The 27,828-nt window shown below is 37.0% G+C and overlaps 1 protein-coding gene across 5 annotated transcripts in view; it reads right to left on the bottom strand.

Annotated features, from left to right (window-relative positions):
* The window catches only part of Rabgap1l (RAB GTPase activating protein 1 like), an 848,174-nt gene that overhangs the window by 359,556 nt on the left and 460,790 nt on the right, over positions 1 to 27,828 (bottom strand). For all 5 annotated transcript variants that reach the window (XM_008826096.2, XM_029560173.1, XM_017796360.2 and 2 more), the window contains exon 14: positions 777 to 890. In XM_008826096.2, the coding sequence (XP_008824318.1) occupies positions 777 to 890 (114 nt within the window). The remainder of the gene's footprint in view (positions 1 to 776; positions 891 to 27,828) is intronic.

Raw genomic sequence — 27,828 nt, 5'->3', positions numbered from 1 at the left:
GCAAATCTGTGCTACTCCCTAGAAATGCTAAATTTGATCATTCAGGCATTGATTATCTAACTTACAAATTGGCCATGGTGTTTGCCTTTTCTCTGCATTGTGCTCAGATTTTGGTGTAGCTGACTGTTCATTAACTATTTCTACAGGAATGGCAGGTGACAACAGTATGAGCATGCCCACACCCCTTTCTGCATTTCTGATTTAAACTGAGAACTTCATAACTTACTGGCCCCTCTCCAATGACAGAGAATCTTTTGTGTCTAAGCAGAGTACATTTCCTACAAACCCAGAAGCAGGCTCCTAACCACCCCACCCTACCCCACCTCCAGCCCCAAGGTCTACCAATGACAAGAAGGATTTCAAAATGAGAAGAACCACACAAAGAAATATGATGTGATACAAATCACAGAACTTGCCAGTGCTCAACAAGGGACCCCACACTGATTCTCACACTTGCCCATTGTCAAAAAGTAAAGGCAATTCTCACATGGTGTCTGAGCCTGTACAGCATAGTCTGAGAGGCTCTTCTGCTCTTTTCCTGCTAACAGGTAAGCCAAACTGAGGCTACGCTGTGCCTCATTCAGAACAAGCAACAGAAAGGTCACCTTGCATGCTCAGTGTGGAGGATGTGGTGGCATATGTATAAAGCAGAGACTGTAACATAGTATGAATATGACATGGAGACAGAAAGAAAATCTAAAAACCTTTATGACAGGTTACTAAAATACAGTCCTGCACAACAAATTAGAAAAACTAAAGGCCAGAGCCCTCTTTACCTTGCAGATCTTGTAGAGTGACTCTTGACCATCTCCTCCAGTGTCTTTGAAGTAATCATGTGCAGGAAATGTGCGATGAATATCTCGAGTAATGACACTCTCCTGAGCTGAATCCTAAAACGGAGGAAAAACCAGACTTGGTTATTCATGTAAAAGTTTCTTTTCAATTACAGAAAGTAACATATATACATGGAAAATTAAAAGGGTATAGAAGTGTACCTAAAAAAACTCTCCTTCCCAAAGAGGTGCAGGGCGGAGGGCAGGAGCTTAACTGGCATAGCAAGTAAAGGCATTTGCCTCCAAACATGATGGCCTGAATCTGATCTCTAGAACCCACATAGTGGAAGAAGAGAACCAACCCCAGCAACTAGTCCTCTGACCTCCACATGGGTGCCGTGGCATGTGCATGCACATACATACCTACACACACACAATAAATAAATACAATAAAAATATGTCCCCTTTCAGATCTACAGTACTTTCCCTAGGATAAGTGCTATCAACAATTCAATAATGTTCTTTAATGTGTCCATCTACAAAGAGAAAGAGAATGAGAATATCTATATGTGTTTATATGATAGGACGGAGAGATAAGAAACTTGTATATACACATTCCCATACAATGTTTCTCTCATTTAGTAGGATCAGTAGCAGATTGTTCCTTAACAAGACATGCTGCTGTGTATTATTCTTTTGAAGTAGTTATAATACATCTGAAAACAGATCTATCATAATTTGTTCAATATTAACTTATTAACAATCTTTCATGTTTTTTCTGTTTCACAGGAATATTTTATACCTATGCATTTAAATTTAAATTTTAAAATATTTTTAAAATAATTTTTTGGAAAAATGTACAAGTATTATATTTCCACCCCTCCCAGTCCCACTTCAAACCCCTCCCATACATACGTTTATAAATGTACATGCATAATGCACTGAGCCCAGTTTTAGTTCTTGTCACTTAATTATATATATATATATGTTTATGTCAAAATATAGCACATGTGTGCTGGTGCCTACAGAGGCCAGAAGATTGTGTCAGATCCTATGGAGCTGGATTTACAGGCAGTTGTGAGCCACCGGACATGGATGCTGGGAATTGGAAGAGTAGGAAGGGTTCTTAACTGCTGAGCCATCTCTCCAGCCCCTCCTGGTCCTCCTGCCTCCAGTTCCCAAACACTAGGATTACAGGCATGTACCACCTTGCCCGGCTGCACTTTCAGTTTTGATAAGACATCTTCCCTCAATAGCTGCTATACCAAAGACATTTCAAACAAGAATGAAGCAAGTATTTCTTACATCTGCCCACTGCCATGTGTCTTCTAATTTTAAAATCGTTGACAATATGTTAAATAAAAACTCAGACCACAGTCATTTAAAGAGTATTAAGTCCCCCTCATACACATACAAACATGCACTAGGCTAAGTACCCACTCATTCATGCCACAAAGAGCCTACAAGCTACAATACAGTGCCTTATGTTTTAAATATAAACTTAAGAAATGTTTTTAGATTTGAAAAACAAAAGCCCAAAACTACATAAAATTCTACATCTTATTGAAAGTGACCAATTATTACCTTGATTTCATTTCATTCCTGGAAATGTTTGATTTATCTGTATTTCAATGTCAACAAAATAGAATGAACTACTTTGAGTAACCCTAATGATGAAAATACTTTGTACAATTCAGAGAAGCATCAAAGACTACTATTGCAAATTAAAAGTACTTGCTTTCATAAAGACTGCACAAATTCCCTTTCTGTCTCATATCAGGAAGGGAAAATCTTTAAAATACAAGATGCTTTAAAGATGTGGGTTCCTTCTCTTTGCAGCTGATCAGGTCTCTGACCTTATCTTGCTGCCTTTTCCACTTCACTGCTGCCTCATGCTGGGTGGTAATTAGATCTTATATCATGTAGAGGCAGAAAGGAAGCAAAATGAAAAGATACAAATTTGCCAGCAAACACCACATATGATAAATCAGCCCAGAGGACACTCTGATGGCTTATAGGAACAGAATATTGAAGCTGAGTAAATATAGAACTTTAAGACCTGGACAGGTCATAGACCATAGGAGAGAACTTACTACTATTATTCTGCTAAATGGACACTATAGTATTAAACCAACTCATAATGACTTATTGTTATACCCATAGATCAATGCATCGCTCAACTCTCGCCAGAGAAGTCTCCTCATGCAGAAATAGCAGAGACCCACAACTGATAAACGTGCAGAGAATAAGAGAGTCCAGAATGCTTAGCCCCAGGATGCATGTATCAAACTTCTGTCTCCCAAGTCTCAGGAATCATGTGTAAGAGGAGGAAGAATGACTGTAGGAGCCACAGGAGGTGGATGATCACAAGGAAACAGTGTTTTTCAGATAGCTGGGAAAATACTCATATGAACTTATAGCAATGGTAACAGAACACACAAGACCCACATAAGATCAAGCCAGACAAACTCCCAGCATAGAGATGGGAAAGTGAGTAAGAAGCCCCAATCCTAGCTGAGAAAATATTGGTAACTGAGAGCTGCTGGGAGAGGAAGAGTCAGTTTTTTTAAGGGTATAACATTAGGTAGGTTGACTAGCCTCCTGTGAATGAACCAACACTGAAGAGTATTTGTGGACACAAATTAGATTAAATAGCCTTGCCTTAAATATTTGCATCTATATCTATAGCTATATACATACACACATATTTAATAGAATAGATGAAATTAGACAGAATATAGTATGGGTGCAGACAGGGAAAAAGGTCTGAATATGCTAAAAATAGATTGTATGAAATCCTCAAAAATTAAAAAAAAAAAAAGAAAGAAAAATGCTGAAAGGGTAGTTGCAGGGAAGAAAACCTGGCAAAACCAAAAAAAAAAAAAACAAAAAACAAAAAACCCCCCAGAAACTTAAAATCACTTATTAGTAGGATAAAGAAAAAGCAAGATAGTCTAGTAGCAGAAAACAAGGAGGGAGTATGTTTCAAGTAGGCCCTGGTCAATTAAAACAGATGCTTAAAAATTATTTTTACAGAACTAAGGAAATGCTGAGGAAGGCTTCATGTATGCTAGGCAAGGGCTCTACCACAGAACTATATCCTTGTGCCCCATGGTCAGTAATTTTAAATGTTGCAGACAAGTAAAGAAAGATGACAATTAATCAGCAATCATTCACAGAGAGTTTGCAATGTGCCAGGCAGAGTGGTAGGTAGATGCAAAGATCAATGATATGTGATTCTTATACTCAGAATTACAACACAGAGTTAAATAAAGGATTCTAATTTGATGTGATTAAGACTAGTATTATAAACATCACCAAAGTGCTCTGTGAGCAGAAAAAGGGAGGCTTTTTTCTTGTGTGCTATTTGTTTTCTAATCACCTGTCCTCAGCTGTTTAGTTCATGAGTTTTGTTGTTTTGAATTCTTAGTGCTCATCTGTTTCACTCTATATACAGACTGACAGCTATGTGTCACTCTTCACATTAGTTTAGGGGATGTAGCATTCAATAAAAACCTCAGTACAGGGTAAAAAAGAAAGAAAGAAAAAGGATAGATACATAGAAAACTGATACTTATCAAAGTAAATGCATTTTCTAAGATAGTGAAAATTTGTAGGTGGGATGTCTGGAACAAAGTAAATATAAAGCTAATATACAAAAAGTAGTATCACATACCTAGGGCTACATATCTCAGTGGTAGAGCATGTGCTTAGCGTGTGAAAGTCTCAATATCAAAAGACAATAAATAAAATGATACTATCATGGGTGAAGTACTTGAGAGACAAGCACATGTCCAGCAGCCCACAGAATAACTCTTTGGACTTTGCAGGGTATTTATGGAGGAAATTATTACACCTGTCTTCTCTAGAAACTGTTTACACATGCAGCATCATTCTGTGTTTACAGAGTACCAATGCTCTGATTCAGAGGAAGAGAGGTTGGTCAAAAAATTCTAAAAAGTAAATCTTCATAACATTAAATATAATTTTTGTCTATGACTTATTGATTTGCCTAGTGTATGAACTATATAGGCAAAACGAAAGGAAAATAAAATCACCAACTTTACCTGATGTTTTCTTTCCTAGGATTCTTTTAAAAGTTCAAACAAGATAGGGCCTCAAATAGACTACTGTTTGCATACATGCATATACTTTTAAACGACATGTATTTATAGATACATATAAGATACAACGTGCTATAGTTTAGATGGGGTTTTAGTATGGTTCCTAAGAGTTCATGTGTTAGAAGCTTCATTCTAATTGTTGTCCTAATTGGTGGTGAAACTTTTTAAAAGATGAGTCCCAACTATCAAACACAGAGAATGAGTGACTGTGAGGTGCCCAGCCCTAGGTGACACATCTACAATGCAACCTCTACACCCAATGCCCAGGGAATACTGCAGAAGTGGGGGTGGGGGAGTTGAAAGAATGTAAGAGCCAGAAGGACAAAACACCTATGGCTAGTCAATGCATTCTAAACATGATAGGGAAACTGCACCAGAGAAATCTGCATAGTATGTTAGCCCAATAAGACCGTCATAATGACAAAACCTGTTGACATGCTAAGGTAGATGGGGAAAGTTCCACAGGGTTCCAACTCAAGACAAACAACTATAGGCAATCAATGAATGCTGGGGAGGGGAATCAGTTTTCTCCATGGACTAGCTCCCTGAGAGGTTACCTAATTCCAAGTGGCAGCCCTAAACACAGGTACACATGAGCACCACTAAATGGACTCAGTGTATTAAATATATGCATACGTATTTATAAACGGATGTATGTGTAACAATAATAATCAAAGAAGAGGTCAAGAAATTGAGAGGGGGTGGGGTGGGAGTGGGAGTGGGAGAACATGAGAGGAGTTGGAGGAGGACGGGGAGGGATAGAAATAATGTAAACATGATACTCATGTATGAAATTCTCAAAAATAAATAAAGAGAAGAATAGAAAAAGGCAGTAAGGAACAAAAAAGGTGGGCCCTAGTGTATGATTGCTACTTCTGTGGGTGGGGCACTGTCCTTGAAACTAATTAATGCAGCTCCTGTAGATCCCTGACTAGAATTTGTGAGAAGGTTGTTTATGGGGACAGTACTGACCCGTCCCCACTCTTCCTTCCTGCCTCACATGTCATCTTTCCCTGCTACACATGCTGTCATGACCATGAGGCCATGCACCTTGGGTCCTCAAAGAGACGGCAGAATGTAAGAAACGCTCTTTTTCTTTTTTCACAAATTACCACGGCTCACTATTTTGTTATAAAACAGAACAGACTAAGATAATATGCACTGATCAGAACAGTTGACATATCCATCGCCACAGATATTCATCATTTCTTTGTGCTGGAAAACTTCACAGTCTTCTCCCCAGCTACTTTTACTTTTTTAATATTTATTATTTTTATTTTATGTGTATGTGTGTATTGCCTGCATGTAAGTAAGTGCACCCATGTCGTGCAACACCTGTGGAAGACAGAAGAGGCTGTCAGATCCTCTGGAACTGGAGCCACAGACAGCCACTAGCTGCCATATGGGGGCTGGGATTTGAAACCAGGTCCCCTCAAGAACAGTCAGTGTTCTTAACCACTGAGCCATCTCTCCAGCCCCTCCCCAGCTACTTTTATAATGGTCACTGTCTGCTATAGCGATTCTACCACCCTACAACATCATACTTCTATGTCTAATTTTTAGAGAAATCATACACCATGCTATTTTCACGAATGGCTACCTTCCTTCTAACCATGTATGGATGTTCTCTTTCCTTTTAATATTTTCCTTTTCCTTTTAATATTTTATTTATTATTTATTTTATTATTTTATTTCCTTTTCCTTTTAGTATTTATTTATTTATTTATTTATTTTGGTCTTTTTGAGACAGGGTCTCCCTGTAGCCCCAGCTATCCTGGAACTCACTATGTAGACCAGGCTGGCCTTGAACTCACAGAGATCCGCCTGCCTCTGCCTCCCGAGTGCTGGGATTAAAGGCTTGCACCACCATGCCCAGCTATTATTTACTTTTTAATGTGTGTAAGTGTATTTCCTGCATGTATGCAAGTGCACCCATGTCATGCAATGCCTGTGGAGGTCAGAAGAGGGCTTTGGATTTCCCTGGAAATAGAGTTATGTACAGTTGTTAGCCGCCATGTGGGTGCTGGGAATTACACATGGGTCATCTGCAAGAACAGCCAGTGCCATCTCTCCAGCTCCCTTAGATTATTTTTTAAACACTTCCAATACATATGGTTATAGAGTTTTCTTCCTATATGCTGCCCTCAGTTGGCTACCAAAAGAAATTCTGCAAGTTTATATACTATATCCTACATCACTCTCTAATCTCTTCCATATCTTCCATATATGTGAAAATCAAGAGGTAGTATTTACTCTTATAGACAGATAAATGGGAATGGAATAAAATTCTATAGTGGACTGGTCAAAACTAAAAGAAAATAGTCATGTTTTCAAAATGAAGAATAGCATTAATCCACAATCAATTACCAGAAGATTTGAAATAAGAAAGAGCAAACAGTTTAAGGATCTATATTCGGTCTTCCAAATACTGACTGACTCACTCACCAAATACTTGACTCAGAGAATCACCAAACCTAACTCTTCGTAAAAGGAAGACAAAGCAATTTTGGTCTTCAATATTAATTCACTTCTGTTTAGACTCACTTTGATTATAGCAATCAATGTTTACAAGAAATAATATGAACAGAGAGGAAGGTCAAACAGGGGCCAAATCATCCATTCACCATCCAAATGTCTATACAGTTTTGAGTCAAAAAGGTTTTATTTTTATTTGTTTGATTGTTTTTTTTATTGAGGCCAAGTCTCATTACATAGCCCTGGCTGACTTGGAATTCACGATGTAGACCAAGCTGGCCTTGAAAACAGATAGAAATCCACCTGCCTTTGCCCCCTGAATTCTGGGATTAAATGAGCACATCATCAGTCCTAATAAGAAGTTTTATTTTCTACTTCCAAACCCCTTACTAGAACAACATAAATTGATATGGGGCCATTTTCTTTAAAGGTCACCTGAAGCACAACCTGCCTATGTCACAGCAATTGCCTCTAGTAAGAGAAGACCAAAGTCACTCCTCCACAGGCTCACCACTGTCCAGATTCACAATTTGACCCACAATTTACTTCACATTAGACACACTGCCCATTTCATCCACTATAGTGACTCAATAACTATGCAACCAGGCTCAATGATTCCCTTTCTCCAATCCTCACTTAATACAACAAGATTTCAAATTATTTATTCTTATAAAATGTCCGTTTCTTTATCTATGAAATGGAACAATAATATCAAATGCATAATTTGGTTTAGAATGAAATGCTGAAGATACAGTGCTTAACACCTTGACCAGTATATACTGAGCATGCATTATTTAGCTGTTTAAAATTTTTGGTAAATATGCACTTAAGACATTCTACAGAACCTGCATATGTTAACTAACAAACAATTATTTATCTTTAAGTAACATAAACATTATAATTATGCAAACAATTCTCTAGAATTTGCATGATTTACTAATCTACATATACTCTATTCTTAAGTATCTATCATGTGTCTTATGTGTCCTAAACTGTCCTTGCTTTTGTTAATCTACTAATAAAAGTAAAGTAAGAAATTATTTGGATAAAGGTCTATGTGGGGGAATTAATGCACACTAGCCATCCAAGACAAAATCATGTGTAAATATGCCAAGAAGAAGGATGAGAAATACAGGGTCAGGTTGTAGTGAAATATGGCAAGGCAGCTACCATTACTACCACTGCCTTAGGGTTTAGCTTCTAAGAAAGAGAGGAGTTGAAGACATGATTATGAAAAGAACAAATGGCACTGTAATATTTGCATGTCTTCCTCAGGACCATCCCCACCTACCAAGAACTTACCCTATATGCAAAAATCCTTGAGGGTCCCATTTCTTGTCTTTGTTAGTTTTTCTCCCATACCCCAAAACTGGCTTGGGACCACAAAACAGTGAAAGGTCTGTAACAAAATCTAAGAGTTTATTTTTATCCTGCATACCCAACTCATCACCACATAGAAACTAATGCACCTTTCAAAGGTTCTCTCTCTTCCAAACCATTAAATCATAAGACTAAACCAAGCTTTAAAAATGTTAATCTCTAGTGGGTAAAATTCATGGTACAACAGAGGTGTCATGCAGCTTGTTGAAGATCAGTTTGAAGAAAACACAAAAAGGCTAAATAAAGTGTTTGATTGTTTTATTTGAAAGCACATTCAAGTTCAAAACTCCTATCAAGAACATTGTAGGAACTGTTCAACTGGTGCAATGTATATACCCTGACAGGTTTGTAATTCTCTTAATTCCTACCAGAGGAGAATCATTACCCACTTGTTTGTTGTAGAAAAAAGTGAATGTAACACCCAAATGACAACAAACATTAGGATGACAGGTTTGGGAGAACCACATCCTGTTATTTTTTTAAGAAGCAATTTCTGAGCTGACAAAAACTAGAAAGGCATTTTAGTGAGGATGATTCTTTTCATACCTGACCTTAGCAGCAGAAGAATATGTTATATCCTGACAAGCACACACTCTGTCCATATCTTAACTTGCCATATTTCTGTGACTATGACAGCACCTTTTCTTTTTAGTCCCTGTTGTCACACCTAAAGCATAAGCTGTATTGTCACTTTATATCTACCACTAATCAATCCAACTTTGTAAATACCACACCAATCTGTTAGAGCCATTAAAAATGCCAGCGCAGACCATCAGTAGCCACAATTAAACAGGAGGCAAATGATACAGAGCTAAAAATGCTTTGACCTTATAAGGTGCTTTCTATTCTTACTGTGTACAGACTGTCTTTCAATTCTATGTTGGATGGTAAAACATCACAAACTGGACTGCTTGCATGTCCCTGAAAGCAGATGGGCTTGCAGTGGTGGGTCTCATTTGTTCGCCTTGATGTGTGCCAAAATTCCAAAGAGCAAGAGATGAAACAAGAAAGTATTCAAAGTGTATTCTAGTTTCAACATGCTGCTAAAATTATGAGCTACAAACAGCAGCAAAACAAGCAGGATCTTTGCTGATTTTATTACTTGACTATGGAGATACGTCTTAACATAAGTGGGGTATATAGAATCAAAAAAAAAAAATTCAACTAAGTCATATTATGAACAAGCAGCTTCCCAGGCACAGCACAAACATGCTTCCTAATGACTCCAAACCAAAGCCTGACATAAAGGTCAGATGTGTAAGCCACATTCTGACTTCTTGAAGGAATGGGGCAACCATGAGAATTAAAGGCAGAGGGACAGAGAGGAGAGGAGGAAATGCACTTATAGAGCAATCAACATTCATGATGGGTAGTAAGTGCCAGGGTGGGAGTAGAAGCATGTGGATAGAACAAAGCACCAACTGAAACTAGAGGATTAGCAAGCACTGCAGAGTGTGGCAATGCCTGGGTTTCCCAGAGTCCTGATATAACTGGAGTCAGAGAAGACTCTAAAACTAGTATCTGAGGTTACTTTAGATTAAAGATATAACTGTCAAGTGCACATAAGCTACACTCGGATCCATATTTGTTCTCTGAGCTACCAACAGTTCATTATTCTAACATAAAAATTCAAATGGGGCACATGATAATCTAGGAACTTCTATCAACAGGCAATAAATTTCTGTAAAAATGAAGAACTAACTTAAGCAACATGCTCATATTTTTAAAGTAAATTTCTAGTTTTTTATTATTTCTTTCATTATTAAATTATGATTTACCAAATTAGTCATTTTAACTCTTGAAATACAGAAAGTTTACAAAATAGCTCCATCTATATTATCCAATATATAAAAATAACATTATTTGGCTTTTTACAAAGAATTGTACTACTTTCTGGTAAAGCCAGATTTTGACAAATATGCCTTTCTTAAACCATTGCTTTACACATTTGACCACAAACACACCTGTTTTAACAGGGTGAATAATTTTTAGACATTTTAAAAATCATTTTCTTTCTACTCCATTTATTCTAGATCCTTCTCCTTGAAAACTATTCAAGAACCGCCACTTCTTAAACTAACAAGAAATCAAATGTACATAAAACAAACTATTTGCTGTACAGTATGAATGTTTTCATACTATACATTCATGAAAACAAATACTTTCCTGAGCACTTTCTCAAAATCAGACTCTATTCTAAATGCAGAACACACACCTGTTAGCAGAACAAAATCTCTACTTCTATGGAGAATATATTATAGTGGTAGAGGGGAAAGGCATTAAATAAGCATGCAATGTTGGCTGATTAGTGAAAAGAATCATGAAAGAACAAAATGAGAGAGAGAAAGAGAAGGTTAGTACTTTAGGTAGAGTGGTTTTGCAACTCTGAGTGAAAATATAAGTATTTAGAAAATGAGGAGTAAATTCGGGGGAAAGAAGTGGAAATGGGATGACATGCTTTGATAATTTAAAGAATTTTGTGACTATTACATCTGTAGATATCTTCAACAAAATGCCAAATTTTTTCCATTACTTTTCTGGATTAGCATTACCTCAGAAACTTCTAAAACATAATTTAGGTGATTTTACAAAACATTTTAATTCATGTATTTGAATAATGCTCTCCTAGTTACACATGTACTTATGAAAACTTACCATTTAAAATGTATTTAAAATGTGTTATGTTAAAGAAGACATTGCAATAGTATCTGAGGGAACCAAAAAGGCATAAGAAATCATCTAATGTTTCCAAAGAGCAAGATGCTTAACATCTACTAGCAAAGACAAGAAGCATGTGTAAATAATGATGGAAAGAAAAATAAAACAAGCAAACAAATCATATGGACAATGTAACTGCAAGAGTTCAATGGAAAAATTATTCCAAAGGGGTTTAAGCAGCAAAAGTAGCCTTTCACATGAGATACATGCAGGCTGGGATGGGCACTATAGGTTGCTAGATGGGCTCACAGAATGTAAAGTACATTATGCTGACACCTTTATGCTACAAATGGTAGAACACTTGTCATCCTCAGGAGATATGACTCTTAATTGGTTGGAGAAAGGATTTCATAAAGGAACAAGTTGAATGGATCCAGAGGATGGAAATATATAAACATTTACATACTAAAAACAACACATGAATTAATTATTGAAAATAAATCCAGGCCTGGCAGCACATGCCTTTAATCTCAGCACTCAGAAGGCAGAGGCAGGCACAGTCTCAGCACTTGGGAAATGGAGACAGGCAGAGATCTGTGAAGTCAAGGTGACCCTGGTCTACATAGTTAGTTGCAGGCTAGCTGAGGCTATGGGAAAACCACCTCAAAAAAAAAAAAAAAAAAAAAAAAAAAAACCAACCAAACCAAACCAAAAATGAAAGATAGATTTTTACTCAAAACACAAATGAGAACTCCTGGCCTTATTAGACTCCCCCAAATCTTCAAAAAGTTGCCATTTTCTTACTGAGCTTCATACTTCAAATGAAAAGTTATTTTAAAATTAGAAAGGTCTAGGGATATAGCATAGTGATAGAGCACTGAGCAGCATGCATGAGACTCTGGTTCAATCCCAGCAACAGAAAAAGAAATTTAAAAAGTAAAAAGAAAAAAAGGTAGATGACGTCAAATGTTGTAATTTCTTAATCTTTGCATGATATACACGTGTGTGATGTCTATTTGCACATTCATGTGGGAGTGAGCACACGTGTACATGGCACTGGTGTGGAAGTCAGAGGACAACCTCAGATGTTGGTCTTCACCTTCTGCTTTGTGTGAGTCAGAGCCTCTTGGCTGTTGGCTGTTGCCTGTTGGCTGTTGTCTCTGCCTCCATCTCACCTAGGAACACTAGAATTACAGACATATGCTGCAGCACCTGGCTTTATATGCGTTCTGGGGATTCAAACTCAGTTCCTCAAGCTCGAGTGGCAAGTGCTTTACCCACTGAGCCATCTCCCAAGCCCTAGTATGTTATTTTAAAATCAGTTTTATTACTTTAAAGCAATAAGAAACAAGCAACATAATTAATTTGTTCAAAACCAATAGAAACAAATTACATTAAATATGATATTTATTAAAAATCTCAGGTGTTAGGGGCTAAGAATGTAACTGAGATGGATGGGGAACGAGAGTTAAAGAGTGGTCTGGATCGACACTCTACAGAAGAGTACAGCACCACTTGATTCTGCACAAAAGAAGAATCATGGAAACTGGCAACATGAAAGAGGGAAAGGAATGGCATGAAGGGACACAACAATATGGCAAGAGCAGAAGAGTTCTTAAGTTGTTAGCTTCTTGTTTGCATTTTGCTGAAGTATTTCAGTGGGGTAATTATTACAAGAACCATGCCCTATGAAGAAGATCTATTCAGTTGAACATGTTTGACTATGATATGGGCTTTAATGGTCTTATACTTTCATGGGAATTAAAAGCCTCTGTGTTTTGTACCAGCTTTAGGATTGCCATATAAAACACTACATGGAAAATACTTATATTTAAATTTTAGTTGTTGATTATTATTAACTAAAAGTTAAGTGATCATTCTATATTTTTATTTGCTAAAGTTGAAGTCATACTCATATCATTAATATTACAGTGTCAGGAAAAGAAAATCTTAAGGATATTCAGACACAATTTTAATTTTAAATTGTTCTTAAATATTTTGGCCTGAGAGGTACCTTATTTGATACTAAACTAAATGCACTCAACTTCAAGCAAGCTGTGGGGGGGGGGGGAGAGAGAGAGAGAGAGAGAGAGAGAGAGAGAGAGAGAGAGAGAGAGAGAGAGAGATACTCAGTATTGCTACAGATACTGCTGTGAATAAGATCTGAGCTAAACTCAAACACTGGGAGGAAAAACAGGACATCTAGATAACAACGAACAGACATCATCACCAGTGAGAACAGTGTGTGAGGGGCCAGAAACCCTGAATTGATGACCTTGAAAACAAGATCAAATTAAGATACCACAGACTCTTCTGCGGTCCCCAAACACAAAGAGGCAGGGAACAAAGATTCCGCCAGTGAAGAACTTCTAACAAAGATGCTCAGAATGTTTACTTCATTCACACTGTCCTCTGATCCAAGCTCAACAGAGATCAATCAACTGACATTTGAAAATTTTTCCAAGTCACGTAAGAAAGCCTTGAAATTAGCACAAAGACACAAACATATACCAGAGATTTTAGTACTGTTCTGTATCTTATCAGAGTTCAAGATGTTTCTCTGGAATCTATATTTGTATTTATGTGAAGAAAAATTAGGACATAGCTTGAAAGACTTAGTGGATGTCAAGGACTAGGAACAAGTAATAGACTATTTAGGGAAAATAATTGATAAGATCTGTATTTTCAACAACTATTTCTTATTATATAATAAATGTTAGCATACATAAACTTTTTCAGTACTGTGTTATGCTTAAAATACTTATTTATTTTTCTGAAGGGTTTTCAATTTTTATTATAATTTTTTTTGGTCTTTTTGAGACAGGGTCTCCCTGTAGCCCCAGCTGTCCTGGAACTCACTATGTAGACCAGGCTAGGCTTGAACTCACAGAGATCCCCCTGCCTCTGCCTCCCAAGTGCTGGGATTAAAGGCGTGCACCACCATGCCCGGCTTTCAGTGCAATTTTTTATCAGGTAATATAGTAGCTGATTATGATGGCATCTCAACAAATTATCTTTTAAAATGATAAATTATTTAATTGAAAATACCATTTTTTCTCAAATTACATATTTTAAAATAGAGAGTTTTTAAAGTATTTTGTTATTTTTTATTTTATGTGTATGAAGTGTTTGCCTGCATGTATGTTAAGTGCATTCATGCCATGCAATGACTGCAGAGCATAAGAGGGCATCAGATTCCCCTGGAACTGGAGTTATGGATGGCTGTTAGCCACTATGTGAGTGCTGGAACCAAACCTGGGTCCTCTGCAAGGGCAGCCAGTACTCTTAACTGCCAAACCATCTCTCCAGCCCCCCAAATATAGAATTTTAAGATGAAAATAATTTCAGAAGAAATTTCATTATTACACTATGTGCACGTGCTCCAGTGATAGGACACTTTCACTAAAACTATTTTCATCAGCAACGTTAACATTTTGCCTGAAATCATCCAACTATACCTTGACAGCTTGCCATCTCACCCCTCAGAGCTGGACTCATTAAGAGTTTTTTTTGGGGGGCGGATGTCTTTGAAGGACTATGACAATGAATGTAACTCAGTATGAACTTTATGATACTAGCAAAATGGAAACACTGAAAAATAAGGTGCAAAATTTCTCCTACAATTTGATAGTTCAAACAAAAACACTCAGCTAGTCTTAGTGGGAAAACTGGAATGTGTGGAATTTCTTTTTTGTTTAATATTTTATTATTTTATGTGTATGTATGTATTACCTGCATATAGGTAAATGCACTCATGTTGTGCAATGCCCACAAAGGACAGAAGAGGGCATTGGATCCCCTGAAACTGGAGTTATGGATAGTTGTTAGCTGCCAGGTGGGTGCTGGGATTCAAACCTGGGTCTCCTGCAAGAACAGCCAGTGTTCTTGTTCTCAATGTTCTAAGCCATTTCTCCAGCCAGTGTGGGATTTCTTTAAGCTTGTTCATGGAGCTTCCACAGCTTTCCATCACCTTAGGGCCACTTCACCTCCAAGTGGGGAAAACTTGTTTCCCCCCACCCCACCCCTGCCCTCCCACATCTGTTCAATAAAGCACAAAATGCTTCTTTAAGCTGGGGCAGGAGGTTGGGAAGGGCTCAGAAGAAAAGAATGGGCAAATTTTAGTACTCTTTGTATGGGCGAGGGGTCTTAACAGGATACATTTGAAGGCTAGGGTTGGATGGATTGCCTACTGATCCAGAAGCAATACTATGCAAAAGAAATAGAATGAAAGGCACAGGTGAAATTTAAATTTTTCTTCTAGCTACAATAAAAAGTAAAAAAATAATAAAATAAAAATAAATAAATTCCTTCTTTTCATTTAAAAGATAAGGTCTCTCTAAGTAGCTGAGGCTAACCTAGAACTGCTGTGTAGCCCAGGCTGGTTTCAAATTTATTATTTTCCTGCCCTCCCTGGTGTCATCACATCTGACAAAAATGTAAATGAAATGTTTTTGCATTTGCAGCACTAGTTTTGATATGCCACATGTTAAATGTTTTACAGCACATGCTGCTGTCTACTAGACTAGTAAAGATGGTCTAGATCTTAACACAAAAGTGCCATCATCTTCCTTTGATACTTTGGTCATAAGCTTTTCTTTCTGTAGATAAAGAGGAAAAAAAATGTCTTTTGGAAAATGAAAAGGAGAGAAAAATGGAAATGAAGTTCTTAAAACTACCTTGTCCAAAAGTGTCTCAGAGCTATGACAACACACAATAGAGAGAAACTGCTTATGTTTTTGTTTCTTCCTCCAGTACTCTGAGATGTCCACGTCTATTTCTCAACCATGTATCATATAGGACATAAGTAAGAATGTTTTATTCTAGCACCCAGGCATGGTCTTAAATATTTTCTACACAATAGATTCAGACAAATTGATGGTCCAATTCTATGATTGTGTAGATGTCAGAAGTAACTTTTGCTCTAAAGATTGCCAAAACTTACAGAATTTTATTTAATTTTGTTTTGAGAGGGGAGTGAACTGATTATTTTGAGTTTGCCATTAAGGCTGTGAAAATGTGTACAGGCTAGAGTATCCAACTCCAAACTGGAAACTGTTCACTCCAAGTTTCATGTGCGTGCATGCATGGTGTGTATGTGCATGCTCCCTGTAGCCCCAGCTGGCCTGGAGCTCATTATGTAGACCAGGCTGGCCTTGAACTCACAGAGATTTGCCTACCTCTGCCTCCCGAGTGCTAGAACTAAAGGTGTGCACTATCACGCTGGGCATGGAATGCTCCTTTTAGAAAGCATGAAGTGAGGGGCTGGAGAGATGGCTCGGCAGTTAAGAACACTGATTGTTCTTGCAGAAAACCTGAGTTCAAATCCCAGCACCCATATGTCAGCTAACAACTGTCCATAACTCCAGTTCCAGGGGATCTGATGGCCTCTTCTGTTCTCGCGGGCATTGTATGACATGGGTACACTTACATACATGCAGGCAATACATTCATATACATAAAAACAATAAATAAAATATTTTTATAAATATTTTTTAAAAGCATAAAGTGAAAAACAAATTGGCTATAAAGTTACCTCCAGAGCCAGATGTGGTGGCACAAGTCTATAATCCCAGCACTTAGGATGTGGACGTAAGGGGATCAGGAGTTCAAGACTAGCCCAGGTTACATGAGACCCTGTCTGAAAAAATACAATACAAAACAAAATCTCCACACCACTAAACTACACAGTTTTAGACAAGTTACTTAATGTTTCTAAGCTTTATTTTCTCTGTTACTTTTAGTAAGCTAATTTTTGCCAACATATAGTAAAACATTCAACTCATTGTGGATATTAAGCCTAGAATTCTTTAGCATTTATTCTAAAGTATGGGGGCAATAATTCTACAATCCAGAAGCTGGGAACTCCTGAAGTCTTCTGGTGCTATCAGGAAGCTAGATCATATGTAAAACTATTTAGAAGGTCTTTGTAGTGAACAGATTGAAGGTTAGCAATATATGGCCATCAATGGTGTTTCTCTGTGAACCATGGCAAAATTTTAAATCTGTTAGTGTTTTGTAATAATTATTTACTACTCAATATAGTTGGTAATAACCAGAACTAGAAGAAAAACTACCATAGTGCATTTCATAAAATCATTTCTGGGAACTCACAGAATATATAGATATGGTATGTTAGCTTTATTACAGCTCTGACCAAATACCTGAGAATGCCACCTTAAAAGAGGAAAGGTTTATTTTGGCTAATGGTTTCAGGCCATAGCCACTTGGCCCTATCACTTTGGGCCTGTAACAAGGCAGAATATTTGTAAAAAAGTAAAGCTGCTCACCTCACAGCATCCAGTAAACATAAAGACAGCTTAAAAAAGAGGTCACAGATTAAATATACCCTTTAAAGGCACATCCACAATGATCTACTTCTTCTATATGTTGCACTCCTGAAGAGACCAGAAAGCCACAAACTCATTAATATGGTCTAAGTGTTCATGATCCAATCACCTATCAATTCCCATCTCTGAACACTGTGGCATTGGGGACCAAGACTGCAACACACAATCCTTTTAGGGGATATTTCATATTTAAACTATAATATATAGGGAGAGTAACAACACGTTTTGCAACACTGCCTTAGAACATCCTAGAATTTCAAAGAGAAATGAAACATCTTACTTCCTATGAAACACAGACAAGCAGGATAGGAGACAGTATCTGTCATCCCTGGGAAGGAAATTTTAAAGCAACCAAGGGATGAATTTGTTAAAGGTAGGGTCTAAAATATAGATGTGGGATAAGAACAGAATGATCCTAACTTTGTTCAGTGTAGGTGAGTGAAGTCCAACCACTGTTAAATGACAAAGTGCAGCTCGTTAGCTAATGATACAAACTGTTCACTGAGTAAAATACACTCAGGTCCCCTTAATAACCTTTTTAAAAATATGTCTTTGTAACAGCATTTGGAAATATAGGAGTTAAGGCTCTGGGAAGAAGAATTTTCCTGACTTTATAAATAGAATTCCATATAAATACTTTCTGTGTGTGGAGTTAGACATTTACATAATTTAGGAATCCTAATAATGTATATAGTACAGATGCTATAGTTTGCATTGCTATTTTGGGTTATGATGAAAGAAAAAAACTAACTCGGATTAAAGCACATGTGATTTTTAAACAATGAAACACCATAAACTAGAAATACACAGACTAAAGAAAAAATTCTGGCATTAATAATTAAAGAAAACAAATCTTTCTTTAAAAAACTCTCTTTGAAGTCTTAATTAATTCTATCCTTAAAACAGTACTGTAACTGCTCATTAGTGTTACAGAGACCACCAAATTATCAAGGGCAAAGGACATTTTTCAGTGTTTATATTGTGTGACGTAGACAGCATTTGACAGAGTTAATAATTTATTCCATGAAAGCTTCCTCCATGGGCTCCTGAGCACCTCTTGCCAGATTCCCTCTCTCCTCAGTAGCTTGTCTCTTTTGCTAGCAACTCTTCTTCTGTAAAACTCTCCTGAGTGCTTGCCTCTTTTTCCTTCTGAACCAAGACTCCTTTTCACATCTACAATCACTCAACGTTAAGCCATTCAGTAATGATTTCCAAATTACTTCTCCAGGTTTCTGACCTATATTTTAAGTGAACTTCTGAGCCTTGCAGGTACCTCAAACTAAGTATCCTAAAAAACAGACTCATCATCTCTCCAAAGCGTTCTCTCATTTTCACGCCCCATTGTGGCTAAATTCTGGATATGCATCCTAAATATGTATCCTTATTCCTGATTGAGCACAGTCACAGAGCTGGCCATTTGTCACCGTAAGTCCAGGTTTAGAACATTGTCATACCCTCCCCCAAAAGCCTTAATACTCTTTTCAACATGCACCTCAACAATTCTATCCCTTCCAGCCCCTGGCAGCCTCTGTTTTCTGTTTCTATAAATTCAACTACTCTCTACATTTCATATACACAGGATCATATAACAAGAGGTTTGGTGTGCTTGTTACTTTTGTTTAACATGTTTTAAAATCTTATCTGTGTTGTACCATGAAAGTATTCCACCACCTTTCATTGCTAATTTATGCTGCATTGTATAGTTGCAATACACTGTTCACCCATTCCATGGATATTTTGGATGCTTCCATTTTTTTGTTGTTATGAACAACATTGTTATAAATACCTGTATACAGGTTTTTGTGGGGGAATGTTTTCAGTTTCCACAGGTACAAAGATATGAATAGAGTTACTAGGCACTATGGGAACTCTATATTCTAAGCAGCTGTAGCAGTCTCACATCCTGAACAAGAGTGTGTGATGGCCACATCAGGCCAGGTGTGGTGGTACACATCTTTAATTCCAGCACTTGGGAGGCAGAGGCAGCTAGATCTCTGTGAGACTGAGGTCAGTCTGGTCTATATAGTAAATTCCAGCCCACCTAGGGCTACAGGGATGCCTTGTTTTAAAAACAAACAAAAAACAAAAGAGCCATTTAGATACCACTTGGTGTAAAGTGGTGGCTCCTTGTGGTTTTGATTTGAATTTCTTTTATGGTGATTGTCATTAAGCATCTTTTCACAAGTTATTTGTATTTCTTCCTTGGTGAAGTATCTCTTCTATTTTTACTTTGGTTGTCCTTTTATTTGAGTTATGAGTTCTTTACACATATAAATTCTAAATACTAGATTTTTATCATTGTGCTACCTTTTCATTTTCTTGATGATATACACTGATTCAATTTTTTAAAATTTTAATAAAGTCCAATTCTTTTCTTTTGTTATTTGTGCCTTTGGCTTTGTACATAAACCATTGTCAAATATATGGTCATGAAGATTTACCCTATTACATATTATAATCATATGCCCTTATACGTACATGCTTCCTCTGCCTGAATGTTATATTCTTTAGCTCACAAGATATGACAGCTATGCAAATTTGCAAGACATATAAAAGGCATGGTAAAAAAAAAAAAAGACAGCATAAATATTTAGGAAATTAAATTTCCATACTTTGTTTCTAGAAGATTAAGTAATGACTATTATATCTATCCTCTTTAAAAACAGTATTTGAGACACTCATATGAATACATTTGAAAACTACATAGTACAAGTAAAACAATTTTAAAGTCTAAGGAAACATATCACTTTAAAAATTCCTTCTTGTAAGTTTTTTAAGATCCCTGGTAATTCGACCATGCTCCAGGCCAGGCTCCACACTCAAGAGTATTTAAGCAAGACAAACTGGACTGGATGAGTTTAAAAAAAGAAAACACAAAGTTGTATGGCTAGGGAGATGGGGTCGATCTGCAAGGAGATCAAGGAGAAATTCAGGAAAGGAGGATAAATATAATCAAAATATACTGTATAAAATTCTCAAAGAATAAAAATTTCTAAAATATTATATTAGTTGTGGTATCTACTTAAAGAAATAATGTATGTGTGTGTGTGTGTGTGTGTGTGTGTGTGTGTGTGTGTGTGTGTGTGTGTGTGTGTGTGTGTGTGTGTGTGTGTGTGTGTGTGTGTGTGTGTGTGTGTGTGTGTGTGTCCATGCGTGTATGGAAGTCAGAGAACAACTTTCAGAGTAGATTCTCTCCTTCCAACTTGTGAGAACTTGTGTAGTCATCAGCTTTGGCAGCAAGCACTAAGCCATCTCGCTAGTACAACATAAGAATTTTTCCATGTGAACGTATGATGTAACTCTACAAGTGGTATGTAATCAAAAGTGTGACTAAATTTTCACCTTTATATTTTCATTGCACCACTTAGTGTTTTGTTTTCCCCATATGTCATTTCACAACAGATTAGTTTATTCATATTATATTAAGACTAACTTTATGAATATAGTCTATATTTCAAAAATTCCTGTAATATGTGTCCTATTCCTGTGTTTGATTTTTAAAATAAATTCCTAGTTTTGCGATGTAAATTTTTAAGGCACAATGGCTAAAAACAAATAAATTAAAAAATATAGAGAGAAACAAAACAAAAACAACAAAACTTCAAATAGGCAAGTATGAACCACTTAAAATTTTTTGTCTTTTTCATCTTAAATTACATTTAAATTCACAGAACAGTATTCCCATTATTTGAGCTGCTTCCAGCTGGACAATTTTTTCCTCAGCATTTAACAAAGTACTAGCAAATGAAAGAAGAGATCAGCATGATTGGTTAATTGAGATTTCAAAGAAACTGCTGTTCCCTAGAGGGGTGGCTAATTTCTCATTTATAAGGCCATTTATAACTCCAGCACTGAGAAATGGGCCTAATAAAATTCACAGTTAAGTAGGCTTTCAAATGCACACCAGCCATTAACATTTGGACTGCCTGCTGCTAGCAAAATATTAATATTTGATGCCATGGCATTTTCATTTTATAAATCAGTTTCAGAGTCTTATGAAACAGCTTGCATTATGTGTTACATAGAATAAACTATGGTTGCAATAGCTGGTTTAGAAAGATTTCAAAACAGTTTACAGATACTAAGAAACTACACTTTTCTGATTAGACTATTGGCTATATTCCCTCCAATAACTACAGGAGGATACAATTTTTAGAACAAAGACAGTTTACCACAATTTTCTTCAGATGAATAGATCATGATTTTGGTGACAATAAATACTTAACAGTTGACAGACACAGGTTCTGAAAGTTTTATATATGCTGATTTCAAAAAAATAATTTCAATAATTCTCTAAAGTTGTGTACTTGGAGGCCATTAATTTACAAAAGTTCTTACATCTACAGTATTTTTTAACAGGTTTTATTCTTGGAGGTAGGCCTGCTGCTTAATGACGAGGCTTTTTTTATACAACATTCACAAATTGACAACAAGGCTACATTTCAGTATCAGTGGCTGGAATTAATTCACATGGAATGGGGGTATGGCTCAGTAGTAGATCATTTATGTAAGACACATAAGACCCTGAGTTTGATGCCCAGAACTGAAAAAACAAAACTAAATTCACATGGGCCATGAATCATAGAGTGTTAAATCCAGAGAACGCTTTAGAGATCTAGTTAACCTCAAAATAGAGGTATTTTTCAGGTGAGCACTCAGAGAACCACACTTAAATACAAAAGTACTTACAGCAGGAAAGTTATAAATATAATAAATGACTTACAAGTACTTTGGTGGTCAAATGAAATGTCTTTTAAATAAAGTTACCTCTACAGATCATAATGTGAACACTGGGATTGTTATCCTTGGTTGTCACCAACAAAATCCCAGTAACAGACCTTCATTGCATTTTCTTCTTCCAATAAAGTTTTCTCTAAAACTTTTCAACATTTATTTAGTGAGTGAGTGAGTGAGTGAGTGAGTGAGTGAGCAAGTGAGATTATATGAACACATTCACAATACAGTACACATGAGGAGGTCAGAGGACAACTTGTGGCAGTTGGTTTTCTCGGTCCACCTTGTGAGTCCTGTTCCACCCTGTGAGTCCTGGGGAACAAAGTCAGGTCATTAAGCTTGTTAACAGGAGCGTTTACCCACTGAGTCATCTCACTGGCCCACATTTTTTCATAAAAAAAGATTATATACATGACCTTGCTTAAAACTGTGTTTCATTACTTCCTCTAGCTCTTTCAGATATAAAAATCTGGAATGGAAGCAAGGTTTCTTCAAGCTTACTTGATCTTTCTCCCTTCTATAAGTAGGCAAAATTCAAGACTTCCAATATTTGTTCAGCATGGACAGAGTTACTATTTACAAGGGTCAGAGCAAATGCTGAAATAATAAAAATCATTTTGGAAAACTACTAGGCATTTTGAAAACAGGTCAAACAACTGTATAGATATCTTTAACCTATTCTGAACTACAAGGTGGAATGATGGAGGAATAGAAAGACATAATAAAGCACATATAGTAAAATATTAACAAAAGAATCTAGATGACGAATATATGCATTCTCACTAAAATATTATTTCAATGTTTTTGTATGCTTGAAAATTCTTTAGAAAAACACTGGGGGTTAGTGTAAAGATTAACATATTCAACTCATAGATATTTAACCAAAGTGAAATGAATACATACCCACAAAATGTCTGTGTAAGAACATTAAAAGCAGCTGGGATCATGCTAGCAACAGCCCAAAGGTCCATCCATGGGTGAATGGAGAGGGAAAGAGAAGTATATCCATATGACGAAAAACCACTGAGTTATAACCTAATACCTATAACAATCTAAATTAATTCTAGAGACAAAAAACTCACTCTTCTTAATCGAGCGACTTGTTCCATAGAAAACAGCTGGTAATATCTAAAGACAATGCTGATTATCAAAATCTGAGGGAAAAAAATTATCATGGGCTGTTAGTGGGGAGAGCTCAGGAATTCTGCTAAGCATTTAAAAGACACAAGGCAACCCTGTCCCAACCATCACCAAAAATTTACCCTATCCAGAGAAACCCTAAGTGAAAGAAGCCTATACATAAGAGTTCATCCACACACACACACACACACACACACACACACACACACACAAACACAAACACACACACATATAAATACACACACATACATACATACATACATATAATATATATTTCCATTTACATGAAGTTCTAAGACAGGCAAAAACCAATCGATGTTGACAGAAGTCAGAACAGTGATGGTGATAATGATTGAGAAGATTTTCTTGGGAGAAAAGGGATGGAAGAGAAAGAGAAACAAAGATCAAATGAAGAAATGGGAGACGAAAAAGGCAAAAAGTAAAGAAGGGAGGAAAAGAGAAAAATTGAAACAAATAAAATCACTTGTCAGCATTTGAGGACACAGTACTGTACTGTCATCAAAAAGGATAGAAAGATGGGGGAGAGTAAAGAGGCAGGAAGGGGAAACCCTTATCCCAGGGTCTGGTTGAAGACTTTCACCAGTTGAGAAATAAAAATTTAAGTACAATTAACATGAAGTTTGCCAACATAAAAATAAAATTCCTCTCCTATATAGCTACTCTATGTGAAAATATCAATGACCCAGGCTGAAGGACTAAACGTATATGATCTTGGGTAGGGAGGGCTTCATTTCCTTTCTTAGATATTTTCTGGGAATCTCAAATAGGACTATTAATTTTGTTTACAGTAAAGATTTCCTACCTCCAGCATCCCTGTGGTTTACAGCTTTACTTTATCAAGTGTAATCCTATCAGGTGCCCCAGAGAAACCACCTTGTGATTTAATATGGGGTTATTAGCAACCCTTTAAGATAACAGCATCAAAACCTTCAAAACCAAAAATTCATCTTCTGTAAAGACAATGACCTGGGGCTCTTCTTAGAGAAGTCCACACTCATGCACTGTGTCTCTCTGAGTACCTCTTTCTTTCTCTTAGACCTTGTGCTTAAAACTATTTAACATTTTTTTCATTTATTATTTTTATTCTATGTGTATGAGTGTCTTGCCTGCATTCGTGTAAGTGCACCCATGTTGTGAAATGCCTGGAGGTCAGAAGACAGGGTCTAATTCTTGGAATGGGAGTCACGAACAGCTGTCTGTTACCATGAGGGTGCTGGGAATTGGACCCAGGTCTTCTGCAAGAACAAACAGTGCTCTTAACCACTGAACCATCTCTCCAGCCTCTTAAAACCATTTTTAAAATAGACCCAACTCTGCTTCATACTGGCTAGCCCTAAAATCCTTTTCTGCATGGAAACCAAAATCAGCTTTGACCTGAGTCGGAACAAGTAAGGGAATGCCTCAGGCTTTTAGGCAGCAGGGCAGAGCACTGTCTCTCAGCTCTGCCCTTAATATTGCTACCTTGTTGCATGCTAGCATAACTAGTATGCACATGAAAGATGAGAAGCAAAACTTCCAACAGTGCTAAATTAGAGGGGTCACATGACCCTAAGCATAAGAAATGGCTGAGCAAGCTTAGCAGCCAGCTCTTGTGATAAAATGAATAACTGTCATATTTATTAATTAATAATCAATTATCTGGGTTTTCTCTTAAGTACTCAAAAACCTAAGCATATAATAGTGTCTGTTGTGGAGAGTAAATGATAGTGATTATAGTGTGATAAATCCAGACAGAAAAATTAGGCTGGAGAAGGCTTATGAGACCTTGTAATGATATGCTAGCCCACTTCCTTTCTTAGACAATAATCTCTTTGAGAGCAAGGAATGTGTCCTTCACTAACCATGTAAATCCCTAAGACCCAGTAAAGAGCATCATTAATATTTATGAAAGAAATAATGAAAAAAAGAAAAAAGAAAGCAGAAAAGAATAGCCATCTGAACTTGAAATAGGAGATAATCTCAAGAAGGAAAGTTTAGTAGTATTAATTATCACTGTAAGTAAGAACTAAAATACCCTCTTTGTATGTTGACTCTGGGAAGAACAAAGTTGTCACCTCTTGGAGTGATGAAGGTGTTGGGAAAAAAATGAAATACCTTGATGAATGCTGTAAGAACTCTGCATTTTGATAGAAAACTCTGTTTAAAATGTTGATTTAGATTTACTTGCTAAGCTTGCCTGTTCTGCCTGATTGTATCTACCACACATGGATGATTAACCTAGTTGAAATGCTAAGAATTGAAGTGCTGTAAACCTCCTTCCTGGACCCTGGACCCCAGACTCAGTTGATTTACAATGTGTCCTGTAGGCCTGTTTGCACATACCAGATAACCGATAAGGAACAAAGAGAGGGAAGTTGCACCAGGCTTACACCAGAACTACCCTTCCTGGAAAAAATGTTTAACCGAAACTATAGCTTTTAGAAGATGTTTGATCAAAGTGTCTGCTGAGGAATGCTTTTTGTGTAATGACTATGTGGGCCTATATAATCTGTACCTGAAACTGAATGGGGGTCGATCGTTCTGACCAGACTTGCATGTCTTGGGAAGCCGGTCGACCCCAGCTAGCTGGAAAGTAAAGACTCTGCTTGATTTTTACATCTCCAATCCCGTGTATTTGTTATCTGGAGGGGACCCATTGAGTCACGGACCCTAACAAAGGGAAGAAGGTGAGTGTCAATGTTCTGCCATTTAAATCTTTATCTCTTCCATGGTTATAGTAACCAATGATGCCTACAGAGTGGGGAAATTATGTTCTGGGCAAAACAGTGTCCTTAAAACCTTCAGGAGATGGCTCAGTAGGTAAAGGTGCTTGTTGCCAAGGCTGACAACCTGAGTTCAATCCTGAGAACCCATGGAATGGAAGGAAAGAACCTCCTACAAGCTTTCCTCTGACCCCACCTGCATGCCACAGCATGTACACAGACGACAGATACACACACACACACACACACACACACACACACACACTAATAAAAAATAAGTAATTGAAAAAAATAATTTCAATAAAGTACTTAATAGGAAAAGTATAGCATATAAGAAAATAGTTTTCATGAGTATGATTTACAGTTGTTTACAGTTAACTCCCACAGTAGTATGTAGAAACTTAGAAAGAATGCAAGATAAAGGCACAAGCACACAGCACACAGGATCAGAGGGGCCAGCGTGCCAAGTGAGGTCTGTGACAGAAACAGCTCAAGCCCAGGATGGTCTCCTGCTTCTTATGAGGAAGAAGGGCGAGGGAAAGACTGTGAAGGAAACAAAGTCAGATCACTACCCAGAGCCCAAGAAAACACACTGTAGAGAACAGTTGTAAGTTAATTCTCAGAGATGTATAGAGGTTATTCAGTGTACACAAAACAGTACACAAGCCAAACTACGATTTCTGACTTTAGTTGCTGAAGGGAATTTTAGAAATAGCTAGTATAAAGGCAGTTTAATGCAGACTTAAGTATGAAGTTAAAGGCAAAAGAGTTGCTCCAGGGGATACCAAGTGAGCAGAGTTTCCCTGGAAGAAAAGTAGTCTCCCCACCAAAACAGGCCACATCTGCCCACAAACAGAGACCCACTGTAGGAAAGAGGACAAAGGACTCTCATTTAGTAAGATTCAACAACAAAGGCTTAGAATCAAACAGGTCTTCATAGGTCTGAAAGCAGCAAAAACCAAACCAAATGTTGAAACTAAAATGCCTTCAAAGCAAGCAAACAAAAGAGATACTAAAACAAATATTGAAAGCAAACCAAACCCAAAAGGTATCTAACAAATACGATCATTAAACAACCAGGTCAGATACTGTTTTGTATAAACAATTAGCATTAAAAAGTTTTGTAGGGGCTAGAGAGATGGCTCAGTGGTTAAGAGCACTGACTGCTCTTGCAGAAAACCAGGATTAGATTCCCAGCACCCACGTGGTGGCTACAAACCATCCTTAACTCCAGTTCCAGGATAATCCGAAGCCCTCTTCTGACCTCCGTGGCATTGCACGATGTGGGTGCACTCACATACATGCAGGCAATACACTCATACACATAAATAAAAATAAATAAAAATATTTTAAAAGTTTTGTGAAACACTTAATAGAGATAGAGAACATTGTTTAATAAATTTAAAGATGTTTAGTGTACCCATGTTTATAAGGTCTTTGAATGCATTATCAAAATATCCATATTTATAAATCT

The sequence above is a fragment of the Nannospalax galili genome, unplaced genomic scaffold (genome assembly GCF_000622305.1).
Source record: "Nannospalax galili isolate Female #2095 unplaced genomic scaffold, S.galili_v1.0 scaffold429, whole genome shotgun sequence".
Lineage (NCBI taxonomy): Eukaryota > Metazoa > Chordata > Mammalia > Rodentia > Spalacidae > Nannospalax > Nannospalax galili.
The sequence above is the reverse complement of the archived record's forward strand: the minus strand, read 5'-3'. Positions and strand labels throughout refer to the sequence as shown.